We start from the raw sequence: 27,411 nt of genomic DNA, 5'->3' as shown, positions 1-27,411 counted from the left end.
CTGGTCGTTCAGATGGTAAAAAATCTACCTGCAATGCAGGAGACCAGGGTTCTATCCCTGGGTCAGGAAGATCTCCTGGAGAAAGAAATGGTTACCTACTCTAGTCCTTAGAGGAGGAAATGGCAACTCAAACCAGTATTCTTGCCTGAAAAAATTCCATGGACAGCGGAGCCTGACAGGCTGCAGTCCACAGGGTCGCAAAGAGTCGGACACAACTGAGTAACTGAACTGAACAGGAACCCACTCCAGTATTCTTGTCTGGAGAATTCTATAGACAGAGGAGCCTGGTGGGCTACTGTCCACGGGGTTGCAGTATCGAACATGATGGAGCGACTAACACTTTCATTTTTTTTTCTTTTTTCTGCAGCGAAATTCAAAGGCCTCTGTTCTTATTTTTGGGGTTAAATTGGATACAAGAGCTGGGGTGCTGTGTGTCTTCCTGCAGCCACTCTTTATGGGAAAGGACTCAAAAGTGACAAAGAGGGTCAAGGAAGATTTATGATAGAAACTTTGGCTTTCAAGGTTTTTCTTGATTTGGCTTGGAACTCTTTCCAGTTTATACATCTCCCATAAGGTGCTTACCATCTCTGTTGTTAAACTGAAATTCAGTCCATCTCTATGTTTTCACATGTCCATCCTCCACCTGTCCTCAGCAACTCATTTGTAAATAGTTAAGACTTCATATTTCTAAACTTTCATCATAATGGAACACTGGGATCACTGTTTACCTAATTTATTGTGGAAAAGGCAGCAATAAATGCTGTTGATGCCAGTAACAACAGCAGTTCATGCTTATTACATACCATACACTTATTTCTGGCCATGTACTTATTACTCATTAAGCACATCACAGGCTTAATCACATCTAACCTTTGCCACCATATATTTTACTGTTATCATTCTTTAAGATGAGGAAACAGTCTTACAATGAGAAGTTAAGTAAAGCTTCCAAGTAAGTGATGGAGCTGGAAGCTGAAGCTGAGGTATCTGAGTCCAGAGATTATGTCTTACTAAAATTATTAGCTAATAATCCTTAATAAATGGCACTATCAATTTTTTTAAAAAAAAGGTTTGAATGATAGCTTTAGTTTTGTAGATGTTACTATCCATAAACAAAGGGAAATCATTTTCTCTAATATTTTTCAAGGTGTGAAATAAAATGAAAACTGTTGGACAGATAGAAGGAAACTAGAGAGAATAACTGCACCACATACTTGCAAAATACGATCCCCTTCTCGAATTCGGCCGTCTTTTGCAGCGATGCTGTTTGGATCGACCTGTAAGGGAGAGGACACAGTGTCAGCTGGATATGCAATATCGTCCCCAGAAACTTAAATGTCTTTGTAAATATGGTTCATGTTTTTCTATTGAGTTATAGGGGGCATGCCAAATTTTTTCTGTCAACTGATTCTAAAAATGTTAATGAGCTATTTTAGAATTAATCATAATAAAATTAAGGAGAACGACGCCCAATTTGATCTGTAGACCACTTTTCTCTCTCTCCCTCTCTTTTTTTCATTCTTCCTTTTATCCTTTCCCCCTTTTTTATTTTTTTTTTACAGTTGTTCACTCATTTCTGTATCCCAACTGTCAGATGTTGTTTTCAGCTGACATGATCCTCAGATGATGTTAATACCAGAATTCTCTGGACCCAGGAAATGTACTTTCTGCTAGGGTGATTTTTAAATCCTGCCTTAGCTGTCTGAGAAAACCTGATAGCTATATTCTTAAGTCCATACTTATTAAAGGGATTTCTGTGTTATGATCACACAAATTTATAAAGGGATTTATAATCTATGTAGCTCAAAAAGTGAAAAAAAAAATCCTACCCATGCAGATTATTACTAGACCCTACTTTACATGTAGGGTGAAGTATATTAACTATCATTTATTTTAGAATAAATAGATATTTAAAGCTCTTTTAAGAGCTTATCCACACTTTAATTGGCCAAACTTGAGTGATGACTTACTGTTCATGGGAGGTAATTTCATCTAGGACACATTTCACATGATGGCTTCCAATCATTTATTGGAGCTTATTCCAGCAAAGCCTTTTTTTTTTTTTTTTTTTTAAGCAAAATATTTCAAGTGTAGCATAAGGTTGATCCATCCTATCCAGATGTTAGATATTACTTTTCTAATTAGGTAGTGCCACCCAATAAATGAGTTTTAAGTGATCAGTCAAGAACAAAAGACGCTCTTGTGGCTTTTCTTACTATTCCTGAAGCACAAAGTTCCAAAGCTGACATGTTTAAATTGTAAACAGAGACTTACCTGAAGGAAATGATGGATAATTAATTAATTGTATCCTATTTAGAAGCCATTCACAATTTAAAACTTTGTCTTCAGAACTATAATCAAACTAATATTAAAATTCTGTATTTATACTTCCATACATACTACAAAAGATAATTCTGCATATGTTGCCTTATACTTCCTCACCATAATCAGAGGGGTTTTCATAGTTGTTTATTTAAGAGAGGTATATATGCAAGTCAAATATTCTCTGGAAATTTTTTCACAGTAAGAACGAGTCAGTAGATTTTTTGGTAAAGTGATTAAGATTAACATTTATATTTATAGAGTTTCATAATTTTCTAAGTGCATTATCTTTTCCTAGTCTAAAACCTCTATGAAGGCAGTATTAAAAGCATTGTTGTATTGAATTTCTAGTTAAGGAAGCTGAAGCTTTGTAAGTTATATAATGTTTTCAAGGTCATGGCCAAGAAAATTTGAAATAGCACAGGAGAGCAATTAGTATTTAGTTTGTCTAACCTCTGGGTTCATGCACATACATATAATATGCATGATTTCACATATATATGTGTGTATACATATGCATATGCAGGAATTAGATAACATGTATACACATATGTGCTTGCATGTACATATGTGATTTTTAATCATATCTGCATACATAATACCTTACTACTTCTCATAAAATGATTCTTTTGGGAGTTTCAAAAATCACCTATAATAATAAACTTAGCTTCACTTTTTTTCAAAATAATTTAACACTGAAGGTATTTCACATTTAAGTACTTCACTTTTTCAATTGAAGTATAGTTGATTTTATTCTTTTTCATATTCTTTTCCATTGTAACTTATTATAGGATATTGAATATAGTTCCCTGAGTCAATACCTCACTTTTTGAAAGTGATTATGTGGTTGAATAAAACAAACTAATGGATGCATTTCTTGGCTATGATATTCAAATTTATCAGTCTTCAGCAGAGTAAAATATTAGATTTTTTATTTAGATTTAAAATATTAGATGTGAATATTCGATTTAAAACAATTAGTTAATGTGATTGCTAACAAGTCAGATAAAAGACACAGCAGGAATGGAAGGACAAATATTTGCTGATCAAAAACTTTGCCTGACTTCCTGTATACTTATGGGACTTTATTCAAATTTAGACAATGTTACCATTTTTGCACTCTTTCTTACTAGGATTATGCAGTGAAAGCATCCACATTAAATAAACTGATAATAATTGCATTACTTGGGCAACATAATTTACTTCTTTAATTGAAAATGACAAGTATTGGAACATGGCCAGTTCTTCACATCAAGCCTCCCAAGGATTTTCTCATTGTGAGTCATTTCACTCCATTGCTCGCCATCTGCCTCCCCTAATCTCTCTTCCATGCCATTTCTTACCTTGCTGACATAAATGCCGGTGTCTTCTTCATCATCCGTTCGGTAACAGACTGTCAGACCCAGCTTCTCTTGACTGCTAACACGACACAACTCGACCTCCTGGGAGAAAAACACAGAGACCGACATTTATCTCAAAGAGAAATCCCACAGCAGGATGCAGAACTCACTGACATTCTCTGGGTCATCCTGGGATGTTTTCACAACTATTACCTGACATTTGAATTAACCTATGGTACCAAAATCCTCAAAACTCACTCCCAACATATATATCTGTATGATCAGGCCAACATTTAAAATTTTCATTATAAAGCTGGAGATGCACATTTTTTTGCATTGTCATAAAACAAAAAACTCACAAATGATGTTCAAATAAAATATGTATAAATCAATAATGTGGAATCAAGAAAATACTTGAGAATGTCAATGTAGGTAGCAAAATGTTTATAAAACTATTCAGAGTTCCTGTCTTTTTATTTTAATAAAACAAAATAAAATTAAAATAAAAAAGAACTGGACTCTGCATCAATTCTTCTTTTGAGTTCTATATATGATGATAATCAGAGTTTTGTGTAGCTAGGCCAAGGTTTTCTATTATCTTCTAACAACTCTCAGCCTTGGAAAGAAATGGGTTCGTCCAGGCTGCAGCAAGAGACATCAACAGTCATATGGGCAGAGGCAATGATTCAAAATGCAGCAGTAAATGAACAAGGAATCACATTTACTGAAACACATGGCTAAGGGGCTTGAAATGTCAGTCCTTAGGTAATGTATATTGAATCTGTTTCCTGATTTATGTTCAGTAAAATAATAATAAATTTCAGTGTATTTCATTTTTATATAATGAAATAGACTTGTACTGCTCTCAGAAGCAGATGACTTTAGAATAAATTGCATAATTCCAAACAGTAAAACACCAATTGGTGCTCTTATCATGGAGAACGTGTTCCTATTGGATGGAGCATATAAGGCCCCTTAGTAAATAATCAGATGAGGAAGAGCAGAATAAATTTAAACTGGAAATAACCAAATGCCAAATCTAGACCAAGTTTCTAAAACTCAGGTTTTGTGGGAGTTACGCATTTGTCTGTCTTGCTTAATACTCTTTTTTACTAGGGCCTAGAACAGGGCCAGTCTCAGTGTGGGATCTCAGTCCATGATGGTTGAAGGATAACGGCTTTTATTTCAAAACATGTCTGAGTGTAAACCAATTTTTTTTGTAAACCAATAATCAATCTTTCCTCTTTAATTGGAGATAGATTTTGTGTGCATGCATTGAGTGTGTGTGTGTGTGTGTGTGTGTGTGTGTGTGTGTGTGTGTGTATGAATGAAGGGAATAAAGTTTAATATGGTATCCATTATCTCAAGTAGTTACCAGGACTAAATAAAGAGATACTCACTCAATTTCAAATTAGAGGATATTTCCAGTACACGCTGCTACATTTAAAGAAATATCTTCCATTTTAAATTTGTATTTCACTGAAGGACTTGTCATTGGAAAATAACCATTTATTTTAATGACATACTACAAACCATATGTTTCTACTTGCCATAGGTAAATCCTTAACAAGGATAGACTGTCATAAGCTCCAGTGACCAACAATTTCACAGCTAACAGCAAATAAAAGAAAATTTAAATCATGCATCTTGAGACATGTACTACAAATTGGTGAAGTACATGAAACCATGACCAATGCTGACTTTCCAGCTGGTGGACAAAGATACTCTAAATTACACTACAGGACTTAAAAAGAGCATGGCATATGCTGAACAACAACAAAAAAACTCTTTTCACCTAGAGGAAAAATAGGAAACAGTGACAGGTTTTATCACCAGCAGCAAAAAGTATACACTCATGAAGGGCATTTTCAAAACTGGCAACAATTAATGCCTCCAGAGGGAAAGAATACTTAACTAAAACTGTAACATTATGAAGGAATTACAGCAACAAAAGAGCTCTAATTACAGCAAAGAAGTATATACAGTTAAGGAGTAAAGAAGTTTGTGATTCCTAAGAGGCCTACAAGGAAATCTAAACATCCCATAAAGAACTTATGGGATGAAAGTGGGAACTTAAAATTAAAGCAAATGTGGAGCTGAAATCCATTGACTTTCTTTGTCCTTTCCAACAGCACAAGAGAAACACCCCACGTTGCGGGAAGTCATCTCCAGAGGGAAGTGTTCTTTTTCTGAGTGTTTTCTCTGCACTCTCAATGGTGTACTGTTGTTTTGGTGTTTGTTTAAAAGACGCATATCTAAATATCCTGTAATAAATGTGGAACCAATCTATTAAAACAAAAAGGGCAAAATCACCCATACAATATCAATATTGCAAACCATTTAATAAGAATCACAAGGAAACGGAGATTTAAGAAACCAAGGTCATGTTGAATCTAAGCAAAATTGTGAAGCAGGCCTCGAAATTACCCACAGCACCTTTGTTTTCAATAACATCTCCTCCCCTGCCCTTTTAAGATCCTGGACACCCTGCTTCTATTTCTTTAGCTTCCTGAAGTTCCTAAGGTCTGCTTACCTATGAAGCCATCAGTATTCAGGTTTGTCATCCTAATTACCTCCTAGCAAAACCTGGCCCTTGGTATCATCTTCCATTATCTCACAAGTAGCTCTTGAGAGATAAAGACAATTGATAATAAATATTTCCTAAGGCGATCATTATTAATAATTTTTTTAAATGTTGTCCCATTCAGTGTTTGGTTTATACCAATAAAGACTGAGCATACAATTCTTATTACAAGCCTTAATTCAAAGGACTGAACTTATGGAAGTAAGATTCCAGGCTCTGAAGAAGACTCAAGTGAGATTTCCTGCAGCCCACAAACCACCTAACACCAGCCTCAAGAGTGGACTTGCAATTCTTTCTTTGGTTGAGAATGTTTCAGGTGTTGCATATTTCATATTGGTACACAGAAGCATACACTTTAGAATCAAAGTTTCTTTAATTCTATGACCAAATAATTTATAAGCCGCTAGCAGCTGTAGACCATTTTGTTTGTACGAGGCAAAGGTGGCATTGTAAAGGCTGCTTATCTGAAAGGAATCCTCTAGCCCAGGTTTCATTTAGTATTCTCTTCACAATGCACACAAGCCTCTGACTTCTGAAGAAACAACCCCTGGTAATAGAGAATGTTTTCCCTAACAACTTTCATGCCTTTCCCTCTGTCACGAAGAAGCTGTTTGATGAAAAACATAAAAGTGAAATGCTATCTCTGTACATTTTCTTCACGAAGACAATTCTCGGGCATCTACAAATCAAAGCCAAGCCCGCCTGGATGGCACTGCCAACCATCCATAACGCATTTGCGACTAGAGTGGAGGAATCACTTCATACACCTGGTGAAACCACATTAATTTTGGCTTAAATGTGCTTTAAGATCTTATGTTCTGGGAATATGTATAATCCCTTAAAAAATCATGCCATAATATTTAATCCTGTGAGAAATTGATTATGAAGGTTGAGGGGGGAGTAAGAGATTAAAGTTAGTTAGTAGAGTTTACTGTAAAACATCCTTCGAATTGTAGAAAGAATGGGATTTTTATATAAATTGGTTGCACTACAGTGCTGTGAAAATTTTATATTTTTATGATTCAGTCTCAGGTGGAACAAGGAAGTTAAAAAAAAATAAACACACTTTTCCTTTTTAGGTGGAATTCTCGTATTGGAAGATCTGAGGCTTGAAGCTGCCTGCAATGTCCTTTTATTGGACTATAATTGCTTTACAATGTTGTGTTAGTTTCTGCTGTACAACAATGCGAATTTAAGCAAATTGTTTCTACACTCTAGAGAGCTTGAGGCCCATGGCATGAGTGAGAAAATTCAGAGGCAATCAGTACTACGGGGCTTCCGCTGAGGCTCAGTGGTAAAGAATCCACCTATAATGCAGGAGCTGCATGAGACATGGGTTCCATCCTTGGGTCGGGAAGATCGCCTGGAGGAGGGCACAGCTACCCACTCTAGTATTCTTGCCTGGAGAATCCCATGGACAGAGGAGCCTGGCAGGCTGCAGTCCATAGGCTCACAGAGTCGGACATGACTGAAGCAACTTAGCACAGCACGGCAATCAGTACTACACAAGTCAGAATGAAAACCAGGGCTAGACAGGATGGTCACCAATACCAGTTGACAATCCAGAGATGGGGTCTAGTGTGTTCAGTTTTCTTTTAATTTTATTTCCTTTTTATTTATAAGACAACATGTGCTGTGTTGTGCTTAGTTGCTCAGTAATGTCCAACTCTTTCTGATCCCATGGACTGTAGCCCGCAAGGCTCCTCTGTCCATGGGGCATTCTCCAGGCAAGAATACTGGAGTGGGTTGCCATGCCCTCCTCCAGGAGATCTTCCCAACCCAGTGAGAGAACCCAGGTCTCCCTCAATGTAGGCAGATTCTTTGCCATCTGAACTACCAGGGAAGCCCAAGAATACTGGAGTGGGTAGCTTATCCCTTCTTCAGGGGAACATCATGACGCATGAATTGAACCGGGGCCTCCTGAATTGCAGGCAGATTTTTTACCAGCTGAGTTACTTGGGAAGCCCCATAAGACAACGTATCAACTATTTTATCAACTTAGCTTTAATCATATATAACTTTCTTAAATTTTGTAGTGTTGTTTACTAACTAGTGAAGTACCACACTTAGTTGTTCCAAGAAGATCTTTATTTAAAATGAATTAAGTGGGAAATATGAAAACTTTAACCTCTACATCCATGAGAAGCTTAGATACTCTACTATGGAAAAATTGTTTCGATTCACTGTCTCCTGGATAGTGAAAATCAGGAACAAAGTTCAATAAGAAATAAACAAAAAACCTCCTGAAATACTCAATTTGCTGTCACATTTCAGGTTTGGACACCTCAACTCTAAACATTCATACAAATTACTGCAACTAGTAACTAAGTCTGGAGAAGGCAATGGCAACCCACTCCAGTACTCTTGCCTGGAGAATCCCATGGACGGAGGAGCCTGGTAGGCTGCAGTCCATGGGGTCGCTAGGAGTCGGGCACGACTGAGCAACTTCACTTTCACTTTCACTTTCATGCACTGGAGAAGGAAATGGCAACCCACTCCAGTGTTCTTGCCTGGAGAATCCCAGGGACAGGGGAGCCTGGTGGGCTGCTGTCTATGGGGTCGCAGAGTCAGACATGACTGAAGCAACTTAGCAGCAGCAGCAGCAGCAGCAGTGACTAAACCACATTTTGTAGAGATATTAGGATAAAAGTGAAACACATGGTCTTGTCTTTGCATTGACACCTTTATCTCACCACTGAGATGAAGTGAATGGTTGGTGAGGACTCAACCACTTTCCCTTCTTGATGATGATGTTGCAAAATATAGGCAGTATTTAGCCCCCAGTTTCCTTGTTCTTAGAGACTTTCTCTTTCTGGATCCTTTGAGAAATAAAGGTGCCACATTTTCCTTGACCCAGACTGTCTCCTTCTCGTGGCCTCTGAATTGCCTTAGGAAGTCTTAAATTACCCATTTGGAATAAATTTTACACCTTAACAAAGAAAAAGATGTTAATTTTACTTACACTTTTAACTGAGGAAGGGAATGGATTCATGAGGCCAGTAATTGAGCCCATGTCATGAAATCTGGACCAGAAATAGAAATGGGAAACTTAACATCAAGGTGAGTGTGAGCAGTGGTTTGTTTCATTCTGCTCTGTCAGTTACAGAGTCAGGCCAGCTTCATGCACACCTGCCCTTTAATGGGCTTTCACTCAGCCCTGCTCTGTCTGCATCAAAGCACAAAGACAGGGGAGGAAACCACAGAGACATGCTGGTTACATCAGACATGTTTTTCCCCTTATTTTGAGCTTGTGCCTTTTGAGAAAGCTGCACTCGTTTTTAGATATTAGGATCATATAGTTTACCTTTGTAACCCTTGGTTTTTCAGAGTTGACACTTGAGATTTGAAGAAAACATTAAATGATCACTTATTAGCTTATAAATGGCAGCAATGCTAAATATCCATAGTCATTTTTTGTCTATGTTTTGTGATTTGTATGTTAGCTCTTGGCTGGTCTCCATCAAAATAATTCAACATATCGTAGCAATCTATGGAAAAGACTACTCCAAAATGTTATCTCCATAGTTGCTTTACTTCTAAATTATCCACTTTAGCATTTCATGCTCTGATCAGCTCAGATACTCTTCCATTCCCACTCCAGCATTTGTGCTGTCTCAGGGGACCTTGAACTAGTTGACTTTTCACTATCAATAATTCCCTTATGCCCTCTCCTCTCTCCTTGCCCAGCTTGAAACTGCAGTTAGTAATGATACTCTTTCAAAATTCCAGAACCCCCTCATTGTTCTCTGCCTTCACCGTATCACCCAGCAAAGGTCAATCACTGTTAAGCCCAACTGTTCACTCCCTTGGGTTTTCACCTAAATGGCTGCAGTATGGTCCTGGAGGAAAAGGCACAGTCATGCAGACCACATGGACTGCTTTCACTGTAAATTCATTCCCACAAAACTCAAATGGGCCATCAACACTGGTAGACAATCCCATATGCTTCCCTTGTGAAGCTGCTCTTCTTTCTTCATAATTTTTCCAATAAAATATGCCCACTCTCAGCTGATGGCCTCCCATCATACTTCACAGGATACTAAGAGATTCTTATTATGTCAACTTTGCACTCTCCCAGATGAGTATTTTGCACTCCCTTTCTCTACAACTGTGCTATGGTGTCTTCTCTCTCTCAACTCATAGCCAATCATTCTATTTCACACTTTGTGGGGAAAAAAAATAATCCATGAGATGGAAACTGCTACATCTTCTCTCCATTCAGCATATTAATCTAAATTCATCTGTATCCACCCTGTAGAGTAGAAACCCCACAATAATGATGATCCACTCTAGGTTGAGGGTAACTGACAGAATCAAATAAAAAATCTTGGAAGACATAATAGAATAGACTTGGTGTTCACCAAGCCTGAATTCCCAAGCAGAGAATTTTGACCAGAGATAGGGAAAGCATGACATGTTAGATGAGCTTTAAGTAGTTAATGTATGTGAAGCTAAGGGTTGAAGATTGGAGTGGGTGAGAGTTCATGGTGAAAAATAAAACTGGAAAAGTGGCAAGATCATGGAACAATGACTACACTATATTAAGTAATTAGATCTGCAAAAAAGTAAAGAAGACTAACTGAAAAGGAACTAACATAGTCTGATTTGCAGTTTGGAAAATGGCTACAGCAGTAGCTTGGCCCATGAGTTGTAGGGGTTAAGAGATGAGCACACAAGTGGGGAATGTTATCAACACATGAAGGAGAAGGTAAGGGTTTGAATGCCAACTATGTCAGTCCTTAAACACTGTTACTTTTATTGATGAAGAAAATGAAGCATAGAGATAAGTTAAGTAACTTGCCCAGAGACATGCATTTAAGTCAGAGGCAGAGCTGAGATTCAAGTCCTAATTGAAGGAGTCAACTTCAGTTCTCAACAGCTCCTTCCTCTGTTTCCATATATAACTCGTTCTCATTTTTCTGTTTCCAGCTTAAATAATATCCTGGGTAGTGCCCCTCTCCATCACTCTTTCTAAAGCAGGGTCTTTAAAGTTCTCTACAGAAATTTCACCGATGCTTAGAAACCTCTTGACAACTATGATTATTTATTCATTTTTATTAGCAAATTTCTGTTTTGTTAGATTGCTTACTTTTTATTGTCTGTTCCCTTTACTATCGTATAAGCAGGTATTTTATGTAGTGTTTTTCATATCCCACAAGCCTTAGATATGAATCAAACTCTTGAGGACAGTGCCATGCCATCTTCATTGCATTCCTAATGCCAGCAAAATCTGGGAACTTATGAGAAGACCCACAGGCATCTTTTGGATGAGCTACCTACTATTGTGAAGTTGGATATAGACTATAATTGCTTTGGCATATTTGTGCCTCAGTATAATTGTATTTAATTAAGTAGAATATATTCAGAAAACTGTTCAAACAATAAATGTGACTTATTCTCTTATAATCTCTGCCAACAAAATAATCAGAGTGAGCTGGAAAAATAAAGCAAAATTAACTATAAAGTACAAATTCTAAGAATTTCTCTAGCACATTTAGTGTGTATTCACTTTATTCCCCTGATACTTTCTTAACACCTGCTATGTACCAAGGCCCATATTTAGCACTGGAAACTTTTATATACCAAACATTGTGATAAATGTTTTGGGAATAATGTCACATTTAGTTTTATAAAAATATGATAGGCTAATATAGTGCATTGTAGTTATTTATGATCCAACCAGCATTCAATTACTTTCTTTTTGGAAACATTAACCCATATTTCTTGTGCAGAATTGCATATTCTTCTTTCTTTATCTGCTTGTTTATTCAATGCTGATTTCAGCTTTGGGAGCAGTCATGTGACTCAGATATCAGTCAATGAGTGTATTTTATTCATTAACTGTAATGATCATTTTAAGAATGGATATTTGATAGAGTTTAATTAAGCCCATCAATATCAGGCCTGAGACCTTTGTTGAAACTATTGAGAAAAGAACACTTGTCTTTCCTATTGTACTTGAGCCTACAAGACTATAGGAACAGTTCAGATCTTCATTTTCCTACAATATGTAGACCCTAGGAATAAATTCAGCAAAGAGGAGGTAAAAGCCAAAAGATGGAAAGATTGAAATTTAGTGGCATCATTTGAGCCCCTGGATCAAGTTATGCTTGAAACAGGATCTTCTGGAATTTTCAACTCAAAAAGTTAATACATCTATTTTTCCTCTTAAGTATCTGTTTTGGGTCATCTGTTTTTTTGGATCCGAATCCCAATTGATATTGGAAGATGTTACAAATTTCATTTTACATATAAAACAATTCAGGATCAGTATTTAGTAACTTACCTAAGGTTACTTAGCAACTATTTGTCTGAGTCAGAAATTGAACACACTTTTTTTCTTTTACTCTGAAGCTTGTTTTTTCAATCAATACACTCTTATAGTTCAACAATGATTTAAAAGCTCATTGTCTAGACTGAGGCTTAAATACATAAAGAACTCACAAAAGTGCAAAGACATACATGGTAAAAGATAGATGAGATGAGGCAAGTGTCAAGAGATGAGCCAAAAGAGGGAAAGTTCCAGAGAGAAGCTACCTTCATGCAGAGGGTGAGAAGATCAGTGCAGCTATTGCAAAGGGTGCTTATGGGAATATGAAGAGAGGATGCCAAGAGAGTTAAGTTAGGACCAAATTCTAAAAGGTCTCATGACAAAAATACTGGGCAGAAAACAGAGAGGGAGGCCAGCATGCAAAATTTAGAGTGTTTCATATTCTATAAACAAAGAATTATGAAACTAAGACTATTGAAAGAAAGGATTTGGTTTTTTAGCATTCAGTTGAGGCAGATGCATAAATTTATTCTATTTTATTTTCAAAACAGATTAAGTTTTGAGAAAATTAATATAATTATAATTTATTTCACTGGATTATTTGGAAGGAAATTCTAGACACAACTTAACTTATCCTCCAACTTTTATTAATAGAAACGACTTCCCCACATTCACCCAATAATTTAGTGGCAGAGCTAAGATAGAAGCCAAGTCTCCTAACATTTATTCAATCACCCTTAATAACTGTTATCATGTTGGTTCTTATATTATTCCTTGAGAAATTCTCATCTGGGATGGTAAGTTGGGGTGTGCATGGAGAAGAGAGTTTTGGGATGGGAAAATCATTGCAAGAAATTAGAGAAGCTGATGGAGGTGGGTTATGAAGGTGAAATGTGTGGAAGCAGGAACAAGATTGACCAGTGATGTTAGCTGTAAGGTAAACTGAATCATTGCTGGGCTGGATGAATCACTAGTTGGCATCAAGCTTGTTGAGAGAAATATTAACAATCTCAGATATGCTGATGATGCCATTCAAATGGCAGAAAGTGAAGAGGAACTAAAGAGTTTCTTGATGAGGGTGAAAGAGAAGAGTGAAAAAGCTGCCTTGAAACTCAACATGAAAAAAGGATCATGGCAGCTGGTCCTGTCGCTTAATGGTGAATAGAAGGGGAAAATTGAAAACAGTGACAGATTTTATTTTCTTGGGCTCCAAGATCACTGTGAACCATGACTGCAGCCATGAAATTGAAAAGACGCTTGCTCCTTGGAAGGAAAGCTATGACAAACCTAGACAGTGTATTAAAAAACAGAGACATCACTTTACTGACAAAGATCCGTATAGTCAAACCTATGGTTTTTCCAGTGGTCATGTACGGATGTGAGTTGGACCACAAAGAAGGCTGAGTGCTGAAAAACTGATGCTTTCGAATCGTGTTGTTGGAGACTTGTGAGAGTCCCTTGGACTGCAAGGAGATCAAACCAGTAAGACCTAAAGGAAATCAACCCTGAATGTTCTTTTAGGGTTGGAAAAGGACTGATGCTGAAACTAAAGCTCCAATACTTCGGCTGTCTTATGTGAAGAGCTGCTTCATTGAAAAGACCCTGATCCTGGGAAAGATAGAAAGAAGAGGACAACAGAGAATGAGATGGTTAGACAGTATCGCTGACTCAATGGACACAAATTTGAGCAAACTCTGGGAAATAATGGATGACAGAGAAGCCTGGTGTGCTGCAGTCCGTGAGGCCGCAAAGAGTCAGACACGGCTCAGTGAGTGAACAACAACAACAAACTGGGTCAGTGCGCTAGCAGAGAAGGGCTTGCGTTGACTTTTTCTTAGAAGTATTCTTTCAACCCTTTGTGTCTACAGCAGATTTAAAAAGAAGAAACAGCACACGAAAATTTCATACACAAGTGTTGTTCATTCTCTGAAAGCCTCAAAATGCCTATTGCCATTTTCATAGTAGGTGTTTCACCTGGTCCTGCTGTCTTTGGTGTATCTCTACTTCTGGCAATTGTAAGCTATCTTGCCTTTGAATTGCTGAAACTAGCTTTTTCAAAAGAAAGTGTTAACAGCATTTCTTTGATATTAACCATGTGCATTCTGAAAAGTAAATAGTTGAAAAGGCCAGGGAGACCCTTTGTATCATGGTAGTCCCTCGTTCAATGGCTATGCTTCTTGGTAACATTTACCAGCATGCTTTCAATCTGGCTGTGTTTTAAGTAAAGGAGATCTGAAATGCTGTTTCAGGGTAAAAAAAGAAATCATTTTGAAGAGGCAGGCATTTACTTGAGAAAGACAAAATGTCTTTTACCAAAATATAAGACAACTATAGCTATTTCTGGGTAATAAAGTGAGCATATTAAAGGAATAAAAGTACAATCTACACGTTGACAAAATGATCCTAAGGAGCACCTAAAAATGAGCTGAGTAAACAGGGACTGAAATAGGTTATAAATATCAACACTGGGTGACGAAGAGTTATCAGTGCTTTATGTAAGAGAAAACAATGTCATTTGGGAGCCAAAATATTGGAAGACCTGTTGAATATTTAGTACAGGAATCGAGACATTGCCTATCCCTTGACAAGTATATATGGCTAAGAACAAAGTGGCAGAATGAAGAGCTAGAGGGCTATGGTCTAAGAAAACCCAGGAAGGCGTATATTTGGCTTTGGTGAGTAGGGCTCAAATGCCCATTCCAAAGGGCACAGAGTTTAGTAGAGACGGTAGATTTATTGTGAGCTTGACTGCGTGTGTGCTGTCACTTGAGTCGTGTCCACCTCTTTGCAACGTTTGGACTGTAGCCCTCCAAGCTCCTCTGTCTGTGGGATTCTCCAGGCAAAATACTTGAGTGGGTTGCCACGCCCTCCTCCAAGGGATGCTCCCATCCCAGGGATTGAACCCACAACTCTTATGTCTCCTGCATTGGCAGGGGAGTGCTTTACCATTAGTGCCACTTGGGAAGCTCCATTGTGAACTTGAGCTTAAAGGAAATGATCTGGGGCATGATAGCGAAACTACTTTTTGAACTCGAATGGTGATATTAATCTAAATTTATCAGATAATATTCCATTTTTCATGCTCCATTTTGGGGCAATATACTGATAGGCAATATAATATTTTTTTTACTAGTAATAGTGCAATATTTTTTTTACTATTTTCTTCAAGGTAGGGAAATAAATTACAAAACTTACACAAAAACTATGAATATTTTACATTGTAAAACATACAATAAATTTGTGTATCTGAAAGTGGGTCAAAGGAAAAATTCTTTTATATTATTACATTTTTATACCTAATATTTGAGACCTTGATTGAAAATATGATAAAATAATGAATTAAATTTTCTTCTAACTAAGAAAATCCAACATATCCTCTGCCTTACCATGATCATTCAAGAATATGATACTTTATTCAAGCATCTGATGGTTAGTAAGCAACTTGTTCCACAAGATTAATTATGAAAAGATGTTTGGTGTCCCACATCTCCAGATTAGTATGACAGTGTATAATAATAAAAAATTTCTTTTTAAATATATAGTAATTGTAGGTAACAGGTTGATCCTGATTTCAGCATTTATTTCATATTTGATAGGTTCTATGGTTTGCCACTGGCCATTATCCCAAAGTGTTCAAAGAATTTATATGTTAGCACAGATTTTAGATTTTTCATTTCCTATCCCTTCTTTTTGGAGCCAGATCTCCTAGTGATTTTTTTAAGGCCAGTCTGTTACGATACATAAAATGCATTGCATCTTTATTGTCCTGGCAATAAAACTCTAATAACATGCATTAAAACCAATTAGTAAACCCAAATATCTTCTGATTTAATGAATGAGAAAAGGAGAATGTACATTTATCTATTTCAGATATTATACATTGAGTTCCAGACTGGGAGACGCCCGTGTCTATGTTGACACAACAGAAATTTGTCAATCCTTCTCAGAATTTCTCTTTATTTGAAAAGCATTCAGGAACTTTTACAGCATATGTTATTAAGGAAACATAAAAGGAAGATTAACAAAGTAGATGAAGAGGGGAAATAAATAAACCTGTTGACAAGATGAACTTTATTTCCATCAGCTGGTTATTGGAGCAGGAAATGCAGGCTTTTCTAATGAGGCACTGGGCTATGACTGCGATTTTTTGTCTAAGGTATTTTATAGTGGGTGCTAGGGAGATTTTCCTGTGGTCATCAAAACAGGAAAATGCACAAGACTTTTAAACCTGTCAAGATCCCATGAAAGTTATAATGATTGTTCCCAAATTATTTTTTCCTGTTTGGTAAAGTAGAACTTTCATATCATCAAATGTGTTCACATTACCTCCATAGATATTTCTGATCTAACTGAAGAAATTAAACCCTAAAAAGAGATCTGTTACAAAATATAACAAAAGGTTTAACATGTAGAAGTTAAAGCTTTGCATTTTTATTCAACATTTTTACTTTTTCTCCAAAAGCTCAATATAACTTGGTGACTTTTATAAAAAATATTTTTCTTAAATCAAGAAGTAAGGTATGCATTTTGAAACACCCAGTCTTAGAAAGAGCTTCCCTGGTGGCTCAGACAGTAAAGAATACGCCTGCGATGTGAGAGTCCTAGGTTCAATCCCTGTGTCGGGAAGATCCCCTGGAGAAGGGAATGGCAACCCACTCCAGTATTCTGGCCTAGAGAATTCCACGAACACAGGCTACAGTCTGTGGGGTCGCAAAGACTCAGACATGATTGAACGACTAACACTTTCATTCTTGGAAAGGAGAAAGTTCATTTGGGAGGGGTGTACATTTTACACATTAGAGCAGCTTTCTCAAAATGTACGTAACATTATTTGCAGGTATAATTTCATGTATACGTATTTCCTAAGTTTGGTCATTCTATACCTACAGGATTTATGTTAACAATGAACTGTAATGTTTATCACATATTATCCTATGATCTATTTTTTAGATGCAAAATAAATAATGGTATGGACTTTTCTGAGCTTATAAAGTTGCATAAGAATGCATATAGTCTCACATATATTTATCAATTATTATTGTAGATGGTATAATTTCCCCAATGACTCACACATAGTGTATACTTGTATATTTATGTAACCATGATGCCAGTTTGTGGAATTTAGAGCAGTAGTATTTTATCATATTGGATAGACATTTAAATAAATAACGATCAGATCAATTTAAATTATTTATTTAATTTACATATTTATTTATTATAATATTTTACATTATTTGGCCAAATGCTTTACGAACTGCTTTTCCTTTGGGCTTCTGAAAAGTAGACATGTTCTCTGTTGTTAATGAGATCAGTCTGGATATTTTGACCACTTAAAAATTAATTTCCATCATTGCATTATGTATTCTGCAGCCTGATTTGATAACTACATACAAAAACATGAATCATCAACATTAGTCTGAAGTATATCAGCATCTGTTCACTATCACATAATTTACAATAGTAAAGTATCATAAATGTCCTCTATGTATACAATATGAGACTTCTTAAATAAATAAGGGGGTATCTGAATGATAGAATAGTAAGACTCTGGAGAACTTTCATAACATGGGAAATGATCATTACAAACACTAAATAATAAAGCAGGACACAAATTTACATAACACATAATCATCCCCCTTTTGTTTTTCTTTTTTAGTCTTGTATTCAAAGAAAAAAATCCTGGAAGAAATGTGAGTTGTTAACTCTAGTTACTATTATTATAATCATGATTCTTTTATTTTTAATATATCCTTGTATTTCCAACTATATTTTCTATGAGTATGCACTTACTTAGAATTAGAAAAATAAACACTATTTAAATCATTGAAAACAAATGGGTGCTTTGTACATCACGGAAGCCCACAGATCTCTATTCTTTCCCTTCTATACAACTGTCTTATTTACTAGAAAACACTAATTAAAAAGCAAGGGAAAAAAGGATTTTGATCAATTCAGTGGAGTAAGAAGAAACTAAACACAAACATCAAAAAAATACTTTGTGTGGGTAAGAAGCTCAAATGGCTTATCTCCATCAAAAGAAGACACAGACGCTAAGCCTTGGTTATTTTTTTTTTATGCCCCAAATTTAATTAAGCTTTTCAGTTATGAAGTGCTAGATCCTGAAGTTGTGTTCGTCGTAGGGCCAAATCCACACAAATACGTCAGACTTACTGACTCTCCACAATTCTGATCTTCTTCCCAGCTTGCTTAATGGCATTACCATTGTGCCAATCAGCCCGGTTTAGGTCTTCAGAGTAATATTGTATTCTCCAACTTTGCTGTTTTACAGATAATTGACCATTGCCTATAAAATGAATCTCCTTTTCTTTCCATTCCGTTTGTTGTGACTCTAGTTCAGTCTTGCATTTTTTTCTTCTTTGCCTCTTCTATCCCCTTGAATCCATCTGGAAGATTACTGCTTGATTAATCTTATTAATATGTCCTTAATACATTATTTCATGCTCAAAAGTATTAATGGCTCCCCCTAGTTACTGAATTAAGTCCAAAGTCCTCAGAATGACTCTCCAGACCTTCTGTAATATGATCCCAAACATTTTCCCCAATATCTCCTATTCTTCTGCTCAAAGATCTGATAACCTGGCCAAACTGCAGTAGGAATAATTTCCCAGATCTGTGAGACTCCTTAGCAAAATGTATGCCACTTCATTTAGTAGCGGGATTAAAATTCTACCTATATTTAAGATATGGTAAACTATGAACTCTTAAAGGGTGGCTGTGCTGTGCTTAGTCTCTCAGTCATGTCGGACTCTTTGTGATCCCATGGACTGCAGCCCACCAGGATCCTCTGTCCTTGGGGATTTGCCCACCAGGCAAGAATACTGGAGTGGGTTGCATACCCTCTGCCAGGGGATCTTCCCAATCCAGGGATAGAACCCAAGTCTCCCGCATTGCAGGCAGATTCTTTAGCAGCTGAGACACCAGGGAAATCCTTGAGGGTGGAAGAAATGTATTCAGCTTTGTATCTCAGTGTTGATAGTAGGAACGTGCAAGCATTAAGTGATTGTGCTTGTTTGCTAAATAAATGCATCCATTTCAAACCAAACCTCTATCACAGTCTCTTCATCACCCAGAAGTACTCTTTATCCCTGAGTATACAGAGGTTTCTGCAGCTCTATTTAAATATAACTCACACTCCACCTTATGTGTTGTCATGGAAGACTGGAACATTTCCAGCTTAGAGGCCTATAATGTTTTCACATTAGGGTTTGCTTGCATCTGGCCATGTCTAGAAGACTGGTATAGATGGACTGCTGGGATCTATTTATAAGACGGCTTAAGGATCCTCCTGTGAGGTTCGATGCACAATGCTGGGTGCTTGGGGCTGGTGCGCTGGGACGGCCCAGAGGGGTGGTGTGGGGAGGGGGGGGGGAGGGGGGTTCAGAATGGGGAGCGCGTGTGTGCCTCTGGTGGATTCGTTTTGATGTTTGGCAAAACTAATACAATTATGTAAAGTTTAAAAATAAAATAAAATAAAAAAAAAGAATCCTCCTGTGAAAAAGAATATAAAGATTCAAAGATAGCACTCGAAAAATAGGGCTTTTATGCTTGGTAGTTACGTTGTGCTAGGTACTTTGAAGAGCCTTCCTGCTGAAAACAACTAATGATACTGACACACTTATTTTATTTATTTTTAATGTATTACTAGGATGGCAAAATAACAGTAAATATTCAGAGGACAAAACAAGTGAGTGAAGCTGAGAATTTGGAAAAGAATAATCAGGAAGCTGATTTTATCCTTCAGAGTATGTACTGCTTTAAGTGAACCGAGGACTCAATGTCCACAGTTTAACAGAGCACAAAGACGAAGAGACAACGTCCAGGGCCTATCCAAGATAAAGAGTCTAACAGGAAGCTGGGAGGCCCAAGAGCTATTGACTGAGTTCAATGGTGAACAAGAAACACAATACCTCTCTCCCAGGGTATTGCACAGAAAATTGTCTATCATGAATTTTGGCCTTGAGTGAAACGGAGAAAAGTCTCACCTGAGAATAAGCAATAACAAACCGGTCCCCACAGGATCATTATTGTGCACTGTATTCGTATTATCTGTATTGTGTATCAGTAAAAATATGGTGGAATGGTACTCTTGTGCCAAACAAAATATCTGCTGACCTAGACTTCTATACCCAGGGAAAATGTTTTTTACAAGGGTAAAATAAAACAATTTTGCAAGTAGCAGACTCTCACTGCTGCTGCTGCTAAGTCACTTCAGTCGTGTCCGACTCTGTGCGACCCCTAAGGGAAGCTAAAAGATATAAACACTTCACATTAAGAAGGAAAACCCAGCAGGTCTGAGATGTAACAAGAAATGAAGAATAAAGAAATCTAAATAAATATAAAGAGTATGTAACAACTTATACTATATATACCATTGTTTAAGGGATTAAAGAAAGGCCAGGAAAAATTAAAATGCTTATAAAGGTAACATGTAAGTCAGGAAGGGTGTGGTTTGCTTAAGTGTTCTTGAGTCCTTATATTCTGGTTAAGAATGAAAGTAAATATATTGTTTAATACACTAAGTTTTATAAGATAAGCACTTAAAGAATAGAATAGAAATAGTTTTATCACCATATTGTAACCAGCAGAGTAAAAAAAATGGAATTAAAAAATAGACAATTTACTTAAAAGAAACGCTAGGAAAAGAAACAGAAAAGAGAAAACAAAGTACAGTATAAGATAATATAATTATGCCCAAATTTATAAATAATTCCGTGTAAGCAGACAAAATCATGTAGTTAAAAGGCAAAAAATAACAAAATATAAATGCAAACAGACCACTGTTACTGTTAGCACGAAAGAACAACAATCCAGCTATATAGAGTGATCTTGCCATCTGCTTGGGCCAGTCAGAAATGGAGACAGGGAAAGAAGCAGCCCCAGAACTTTAGGTCCGACAGTGGACATGATCCTCACAGCTGAAGAAGAAAGGAAAACACCAGATCCGATGGGCCAGTCACTCGGCAGTTTGAGAGAGCATATATGACGTACTGTGAGAATTCCCAGAAGCTTCTGGAAGGATTTTGAGGTGTGACTTGAAGAACCCAAAAAACTAGAGGAAAGAGTATAGCCAGAAAAATAGTTTTATTACTGTTTTTTCCCCTAAACACAGGCATTTTCTAAAGAAAGTAGGCTTAAGATGAATAATAGATATTAATGTACAATTAAAATGAATAATAGATATTAATTTGCTGAGGGCGGAGATTATATATTTTATCAAAATGTTGTTTTACGTGATATAAAAATTCATGAATGAATGCAAAAAATCCAAAAGTACTCTTAATAAAACAACTTTTAAGTGTATCTGATACTAGATATTAGTGATACCAGCTTCCCAGGTTGCACTAGTGGTAAAGAACCCATCTACCAATGCATGAGACATGAGAGATAGAGGTTTGATCCCTGGGTTGGGAAGATCCTCTGGAGGAAGGCATGGCAACCCACTCCAGTATTCTTGCCTGGAGAATTCCATGGACAGAGGAGTCTTGCAGGCTACAGTCTATAGGGTCGCAGAGTCAGACACAACTGAGGCGACTTCACAGGCACACATTAAGGATACCATTTTTAAAAACAAAAGAAGCACATGACTTTTTTCAGACGAAAGTGCCATTCTATTAGTCTCCAAATACCCTCAGTTCAGTTCAGTCGCTCAGTCGCATCCGACTCTTTTCGACCCCATGAATCGCAGCATGCCAGGCCTCCCTGTCCATCACCAACTCCTGGAGTTCACTTAGACTCATGTCCATTGAGTCAGTGATGCCATCCAGCCATCTCATCCTCTGTCGTCCCCTTCTCCTCCTGCCCCCAATCCCTCCCAGCATCAGAGTCTTTTCCAATGAGTCAAAACTTCACATGAGGTGGCCAAAGTACTGGAGTTTCAGCTTTAGCATCATTCCTTCCAAAGAAATCCCAGGGCTGATCTCCTTCAAAATGAATTAGTAGGATCTCCTTGCAGTCGAAGAGACTCTCAAGAGCCTTCTCCAACACCACAGTTCAAAAGCATCAATTCTTCAGCGCTCATCTTTCTTTACAGTCCAACTCTCACATCCATACATGACCACTGGAAAAACCATAGCCTTGACTAGATGGACCTTTGTTGGCAAAGTAATGTCTCTGCTTTTGAATATGTTATCTAGGTTGGTCATAACTTCCCTTCTGAGGAGTAAGTGTCTTTTAATTTCATGGCTGCAGTCAATATCTGCAGTGATTTTAGAGCCCCCCAAAAATAAAGGCTGCCACTGTTTCCCCATCTATTTCCCATGAAGTGATGGGACCAGATGTCATAATCTTCGTTTTCTGAATGTTGAGCTTTAAGCCAACTTTTTCCACTCTCCTCTTTCACTTTTATCAAGAGGCTTTTGAGTTCCTCTTCACTTTCTGCCATAAGGGTAGTGTCATCTGCATATCTGAGGTTATTGATATTTCTCCCAGCAATCTTGATTCCAGCTTGTGCTTCTTCCAGTCCAGCATTTCTCATGATGTACTCTGCATAGAAGTTAAATAAGCAGGGTGACAATATACAGCCTTGACATACTCCTTTTCATATTTGGAACCAGTCTGTTGTTCCATATCCAGTTCTAGCTGTTGCTTCCTGACCTGCATATAGGTTTCTCAAGAGGCAAGTCAGGTGCTCTGGTATTTCCATCTCTTGAAGAATTTTCCACAGTTTATTGTGATCCACACAGTCAAAGGCCTTGGCATAGTCAATAAAGCAGAAATAGATGTTTTTCTGGAACTCTCTTGCTTTTTCCATGACCCAGCAGATGTTGGCAATTTGATCTCTGGTTCCTCTGCCTTTGCTAAAACCAGTTTGAACATCTGGAAGTTCATGATTCACATATTGCTGAAGGCTGGCTTGGAGAATTTTGAGCATTACTTTACTAGCATGTGAGATGAGTGCAATTGTGTGGTAGTTTGAGCATTCTTTGGCATTGCCTTTCTTTGGGATTGGAATGAAAACTGACCTTTTCCAGTCCTGTGGCCACTGCTGAGTTTTCCAAATTTGCTGGCATATTGAGTGAAGCACTTCCACGGTATCATCTTTCAGGATTTGAAATAGCTCCACTGGAATGCCATCACTTCCACTAGCTTTGTTCATAGTGATGCTCTCTAAGGCCCACTTGACTTCACATTCCAGGATGTCTGGCTTTAGGTGAGTGATCACACCATCGTGATTATCTTGGTCATGAAGATCTTTTTTGTACAGTTCTTCTGTGTATTCTTGCCACCTCTTCTTGATATCTTCTGCTTCTGTGAGGTCCAAACCATTTCTGTCCTTTATCGAGCCCATCTTTGCATGAAATGCTCCCTTGGTATCTTTAATTTTCTTGAAGAGATCTCTAGTCTTTCCCATTCTGTTGTTTTCCTCTGTTTCTTTGCATTGATTGCTGAGGAAGTCTTTCTTATCTCTTCTTGCTTTTCTTTGGAACTCTGCATTCAGATGCTTATATCTTTCCTTTTCTCCTTTGCTTTTCACTTCTCGTCTTTTCACAGCTATTTGTAAGGCCTCCTCACACAGCCATTTTGCTTTATCGCATTTCTTTTCCATGGGGATGGTCTTGATCCCTGTCTCCTGTGCAATGTCACAAACCTCCGTCCATAGTTCATCAGGCAGTCTAGTCCCTTAAATCTATTTCTCAGGTGTTGCAATAGGGCATCAGAAGACAGACACACTGAAACCATAATCACAGAAAACTAGTCAATCTAATCACACTAGGACCACAGCCTTGTCTAACTCAATGAAACTAAGCCATGCCCGTGAGGCCACCCAAGATGGGTGGGTCATGGTGGAGAGGTCTGACAGAATCTGGTCCACTGGAGAAGGGAATGGCAAACCACTTCAGTATTCTTGCCTTGAGAACCCCATGAACAGTATGAAAGGGCAAAATGATAGGATACTGAAAGAGGAACTCCCCAGGTCAGTAGGGGCCCAATATGCTACTGGAGATCAGTGGAGAAATAACTCCAGAAAGAATGAAGGGATGGAGGCAAAGTAAAAACAATACCCAGTTGTGGCTGTGACTGGTGATAGATGCAAGGTTCGATGCTGTAAACAGCAATATTGCGTAGAAACCTGGAATGTCAGGTCCACGAATCAAGGCAAATTGGAAGTGGTCAAACAGGAGATGGCAAGAGTGAATGTCGACATTCTAGGAATCAGCGAACTAAAATCGACTGGAATGGGTGAATTTAATTCTAATGACCATTATATCTACTACTGTGGGCAGGAATCCCTTAGAAGAAATGGAATAGCCATCATGGTCAACAAAAGAGTCTGAAATGCAGTATTTCGATGCAATCTCAAAAACGACAGAATGATCTCTGCTCATTTCCAAGGCAAACCATTCAATATCACAGTAATCCAAGTCTATGCCCCAACCAGTAATGCTGAAGAAGCTGAAGTTAAACGGTTCCATGAAGACCTACAAGACCTTTTAGAATTAACACCCAAAAAAGATGTCCTTTTCATTATAGAGGACTGAAATGCAAAAGTAGGAAGTCAAGAAACACCTGGAGTAACAGGCAAATTTGTCCTTGGAATACAGAATGAAGCAGGGCAAGGACTAATAGAGTTTTGCCAAGAAAATGCACTGGTCATAGCAAACACCGTCTTCCAACAACACAAGAGAAGACTACACATGGACATCACCAGATGGTCAACACTGAAATCAGATTGATTATATTCTTTGCAGCCAAAGATGGAGAAGCTCTATACAGTCAACAAAAACAAGACCAGGAGCTGACCGTGGCTCAGATCATGAACTCCGTATTACCAAATTCAGACTTAAATTGAAGAAAGTAGGGAAAACCACTAGACCAAATACCCTAGGTGTATCCAAGTTTAACTCAGAATATAATCTAGGACAAGCATGTGGGTCTGGGAAGGAGCCTGTGCAAGTGTGTCCATGAATCTATAAAGAGAATAAGAACTGTGTAATATTGTTATAGAGAGACAGTAATTTACGTACAGATGCAACTCCAGACACACACACACACACCCCCCTCTGGAATCTATAGCAGCCCTAAAAGGCTCTGTCTTTTCTAGCTTGGTGATGGAAGTAGATCCAGTGCTCCAGATAGTCACTCCTTCTGAATGTTCCTGGCTAAAATGCAGAAATTCTGCAAATTACTTCTATAATGGGCAATGGAGAGGAAAAACTATGAAATTCAACATAGTAAAAGACAATTTGAATACTGTAAAATGTTTTCTAATGTCTGTTAGGTCTTGGAGTAATCTCCGCAGGAGATATAAAGGCTGTATCATAGGAAGGACTTAAAAGTATCAAGGAAAATTTTTATTTCAACTGTTTAAACTGGGCAAACATCTGCAGCAGAAGAAAGATAGAACCTTGAGAACAGTACCAGAGTTATGACAATTGTTGAAAACTCACCTGTGAAAGAGAAAATCTTGCAATTCACTACTGAGTACTGGAAGGACAAGGGCATTACAGTTTCAAAAAATCATTATTTGCTTTCTTGGGAAAAAAGTCAGTTTAATCTGCACATATGGTTTCCTGAAGTAAACAATGTGAAACAGGATGATCTGATAAGTGGGAAACACTGGACACTTATATAGTTAGAGTTTTCCTAACTGTTGCTAGCATCTCATTTTTTTTTTTTTTATTTTTTGACACTCAGTAAATATTTTATTATTTTAAAAAATTTTTAAACTTTACATAATTGTATTAGTTTTGCCAAATATCAAAATGAATCCACCACAGGTATACATGTGTTCCCCATCCTGAACCCTCCTCCCCCCTCCCTCCTCCCTCCCCATACCATCCCTCTGGGTCGTCCCAGTGCACCAGCCCCAAGCATCCAGTATCGTGCATCAAACCTGGACTGGCATCTCATTTCATACATGATATTTTACATGTTTCAATGCCATTCTCCCAAATCTTCCCACCCTCTCCCTCTCCCACAGAGTCCATAAGGCTGTTCTATACATCAGTGTCTCTTTTGCTGTCTCGTACACAGGGTATCTCATTTAAAGAAAAAGTTCACTTTAAGAATTTTTGCACTTCGACTGTGAGTGCAAGGTTTATTAATGACCACACCATGGGTAGACCAAAGTCTTGCTCTTGTTCTATTCCGATTCCGGCTCTTTCCTTCCTAGATTTTGAAGCAATGTGTTCATGTACGTAGATAATCACAATCCCATTAGAAAAGAGGAAAGAAAGAAAAAGTTTATTGTATAGAATGGACTTCTCATCAGTGCTGGGATGGTCCTCTGAGACTTTCATTTCTTTTCTTCGTAAAGGCAGAGAATGAAGTTTAAGTGCTTTCCTGTGTATTTAATTTAAAAATACTGGCCACTCTATTGTTCAGAACTAAATCCTTTTAATCAAAAATACAGCTTCTTATTCCTTAGATACATTCCATGCATGAGGTAATGAGTGTTTTAGGATCTTAGACACTTCATCGTAATCCCTTGGGCTTTTCTATTCCACAGAATTTACTAAGTATTTTGCTATGTACCTACAGAGAATTGGTCTAGTTCATGCTTTGCCTTTGAAAGCTATTGAAACTCTTCAGTTGTGAAAACAGCCTAATGAAAGTGGCCTCTTTATTCTCCTCCTGCACTTGCAGCCTACTCTGGAATGAATATGTCACATAGGTAGGCATGGCCTCATTGCGTTTGGGGGGTATTTGGGTGGAAATAGAAAAGTCTTGGAGCGAGACAGACCAGTCTAGAGTTAAACAGGCTGCTAGTGCTAGCGGCTGTGCTGTGACAAAGGAGACTGCGTTCCCCGCTGTGGTCTCACTTATCAATTTTGACAGGTGACTGTCTTGCCTCCCTGGAACATTTATCAAAGAGGACAAATCATGCTGAATGTCAAGTTTTCTACAATGACTTTAGTTGGCAGTTGACTCTA

The 27,411-nt window shown here is 37.6% G+C and overlaps 1 protein-coding gene across 2 annotated transcripts in view; it reads right to left on the bottom strand.

Annotated features, from left to right (window-relative positions):
• PDZRN4 (PDZ domain containing ring finger 4) overlaps positions 1 to 27,411 on the bottom strand; it is a 432,779-nt gene that overhangs the window by 19,094 nt on the left and 386,274 nt on the right. For both annotated transcript variants that reach the window (XM_070370621.1, XM_005896817.3), the window contains 2 exons: positions 3,666 to 3,764; positions 1,215 to 1,277 (listed from right to left, as the gene is read on the bottom strand). In XM_070370621.1, coding sequence (XP_070226722.1) covers positions 1,215 to 1,277; positions 3,666 to 3,764 — 162 coding nt within the window. The remainder of the gene's footprint in view (positions 1 to 1,214; positions 1,278 to 3,665; positions 3,765 to 27,411) is intronic.

The sequence above is a fragment of the Bos mutus genome, chromosome 5 (genome assembly GCF_027580195.1).
Source record: "Bos mutus isolate GX-2022 chromosome 5, NWIPB_WYAK_1.1, whole genome shotgun sequence".
In the NCBI taxonomy this organism is placed as follows: Eukaryota; Metazoa; Chordata; class Mammalia; order Artiodactyla; family Bovidae; genus Bos; species Bos mutus.
This window is presented reverse-complemented; position numbering and strand designations above follow the sequence as displayed.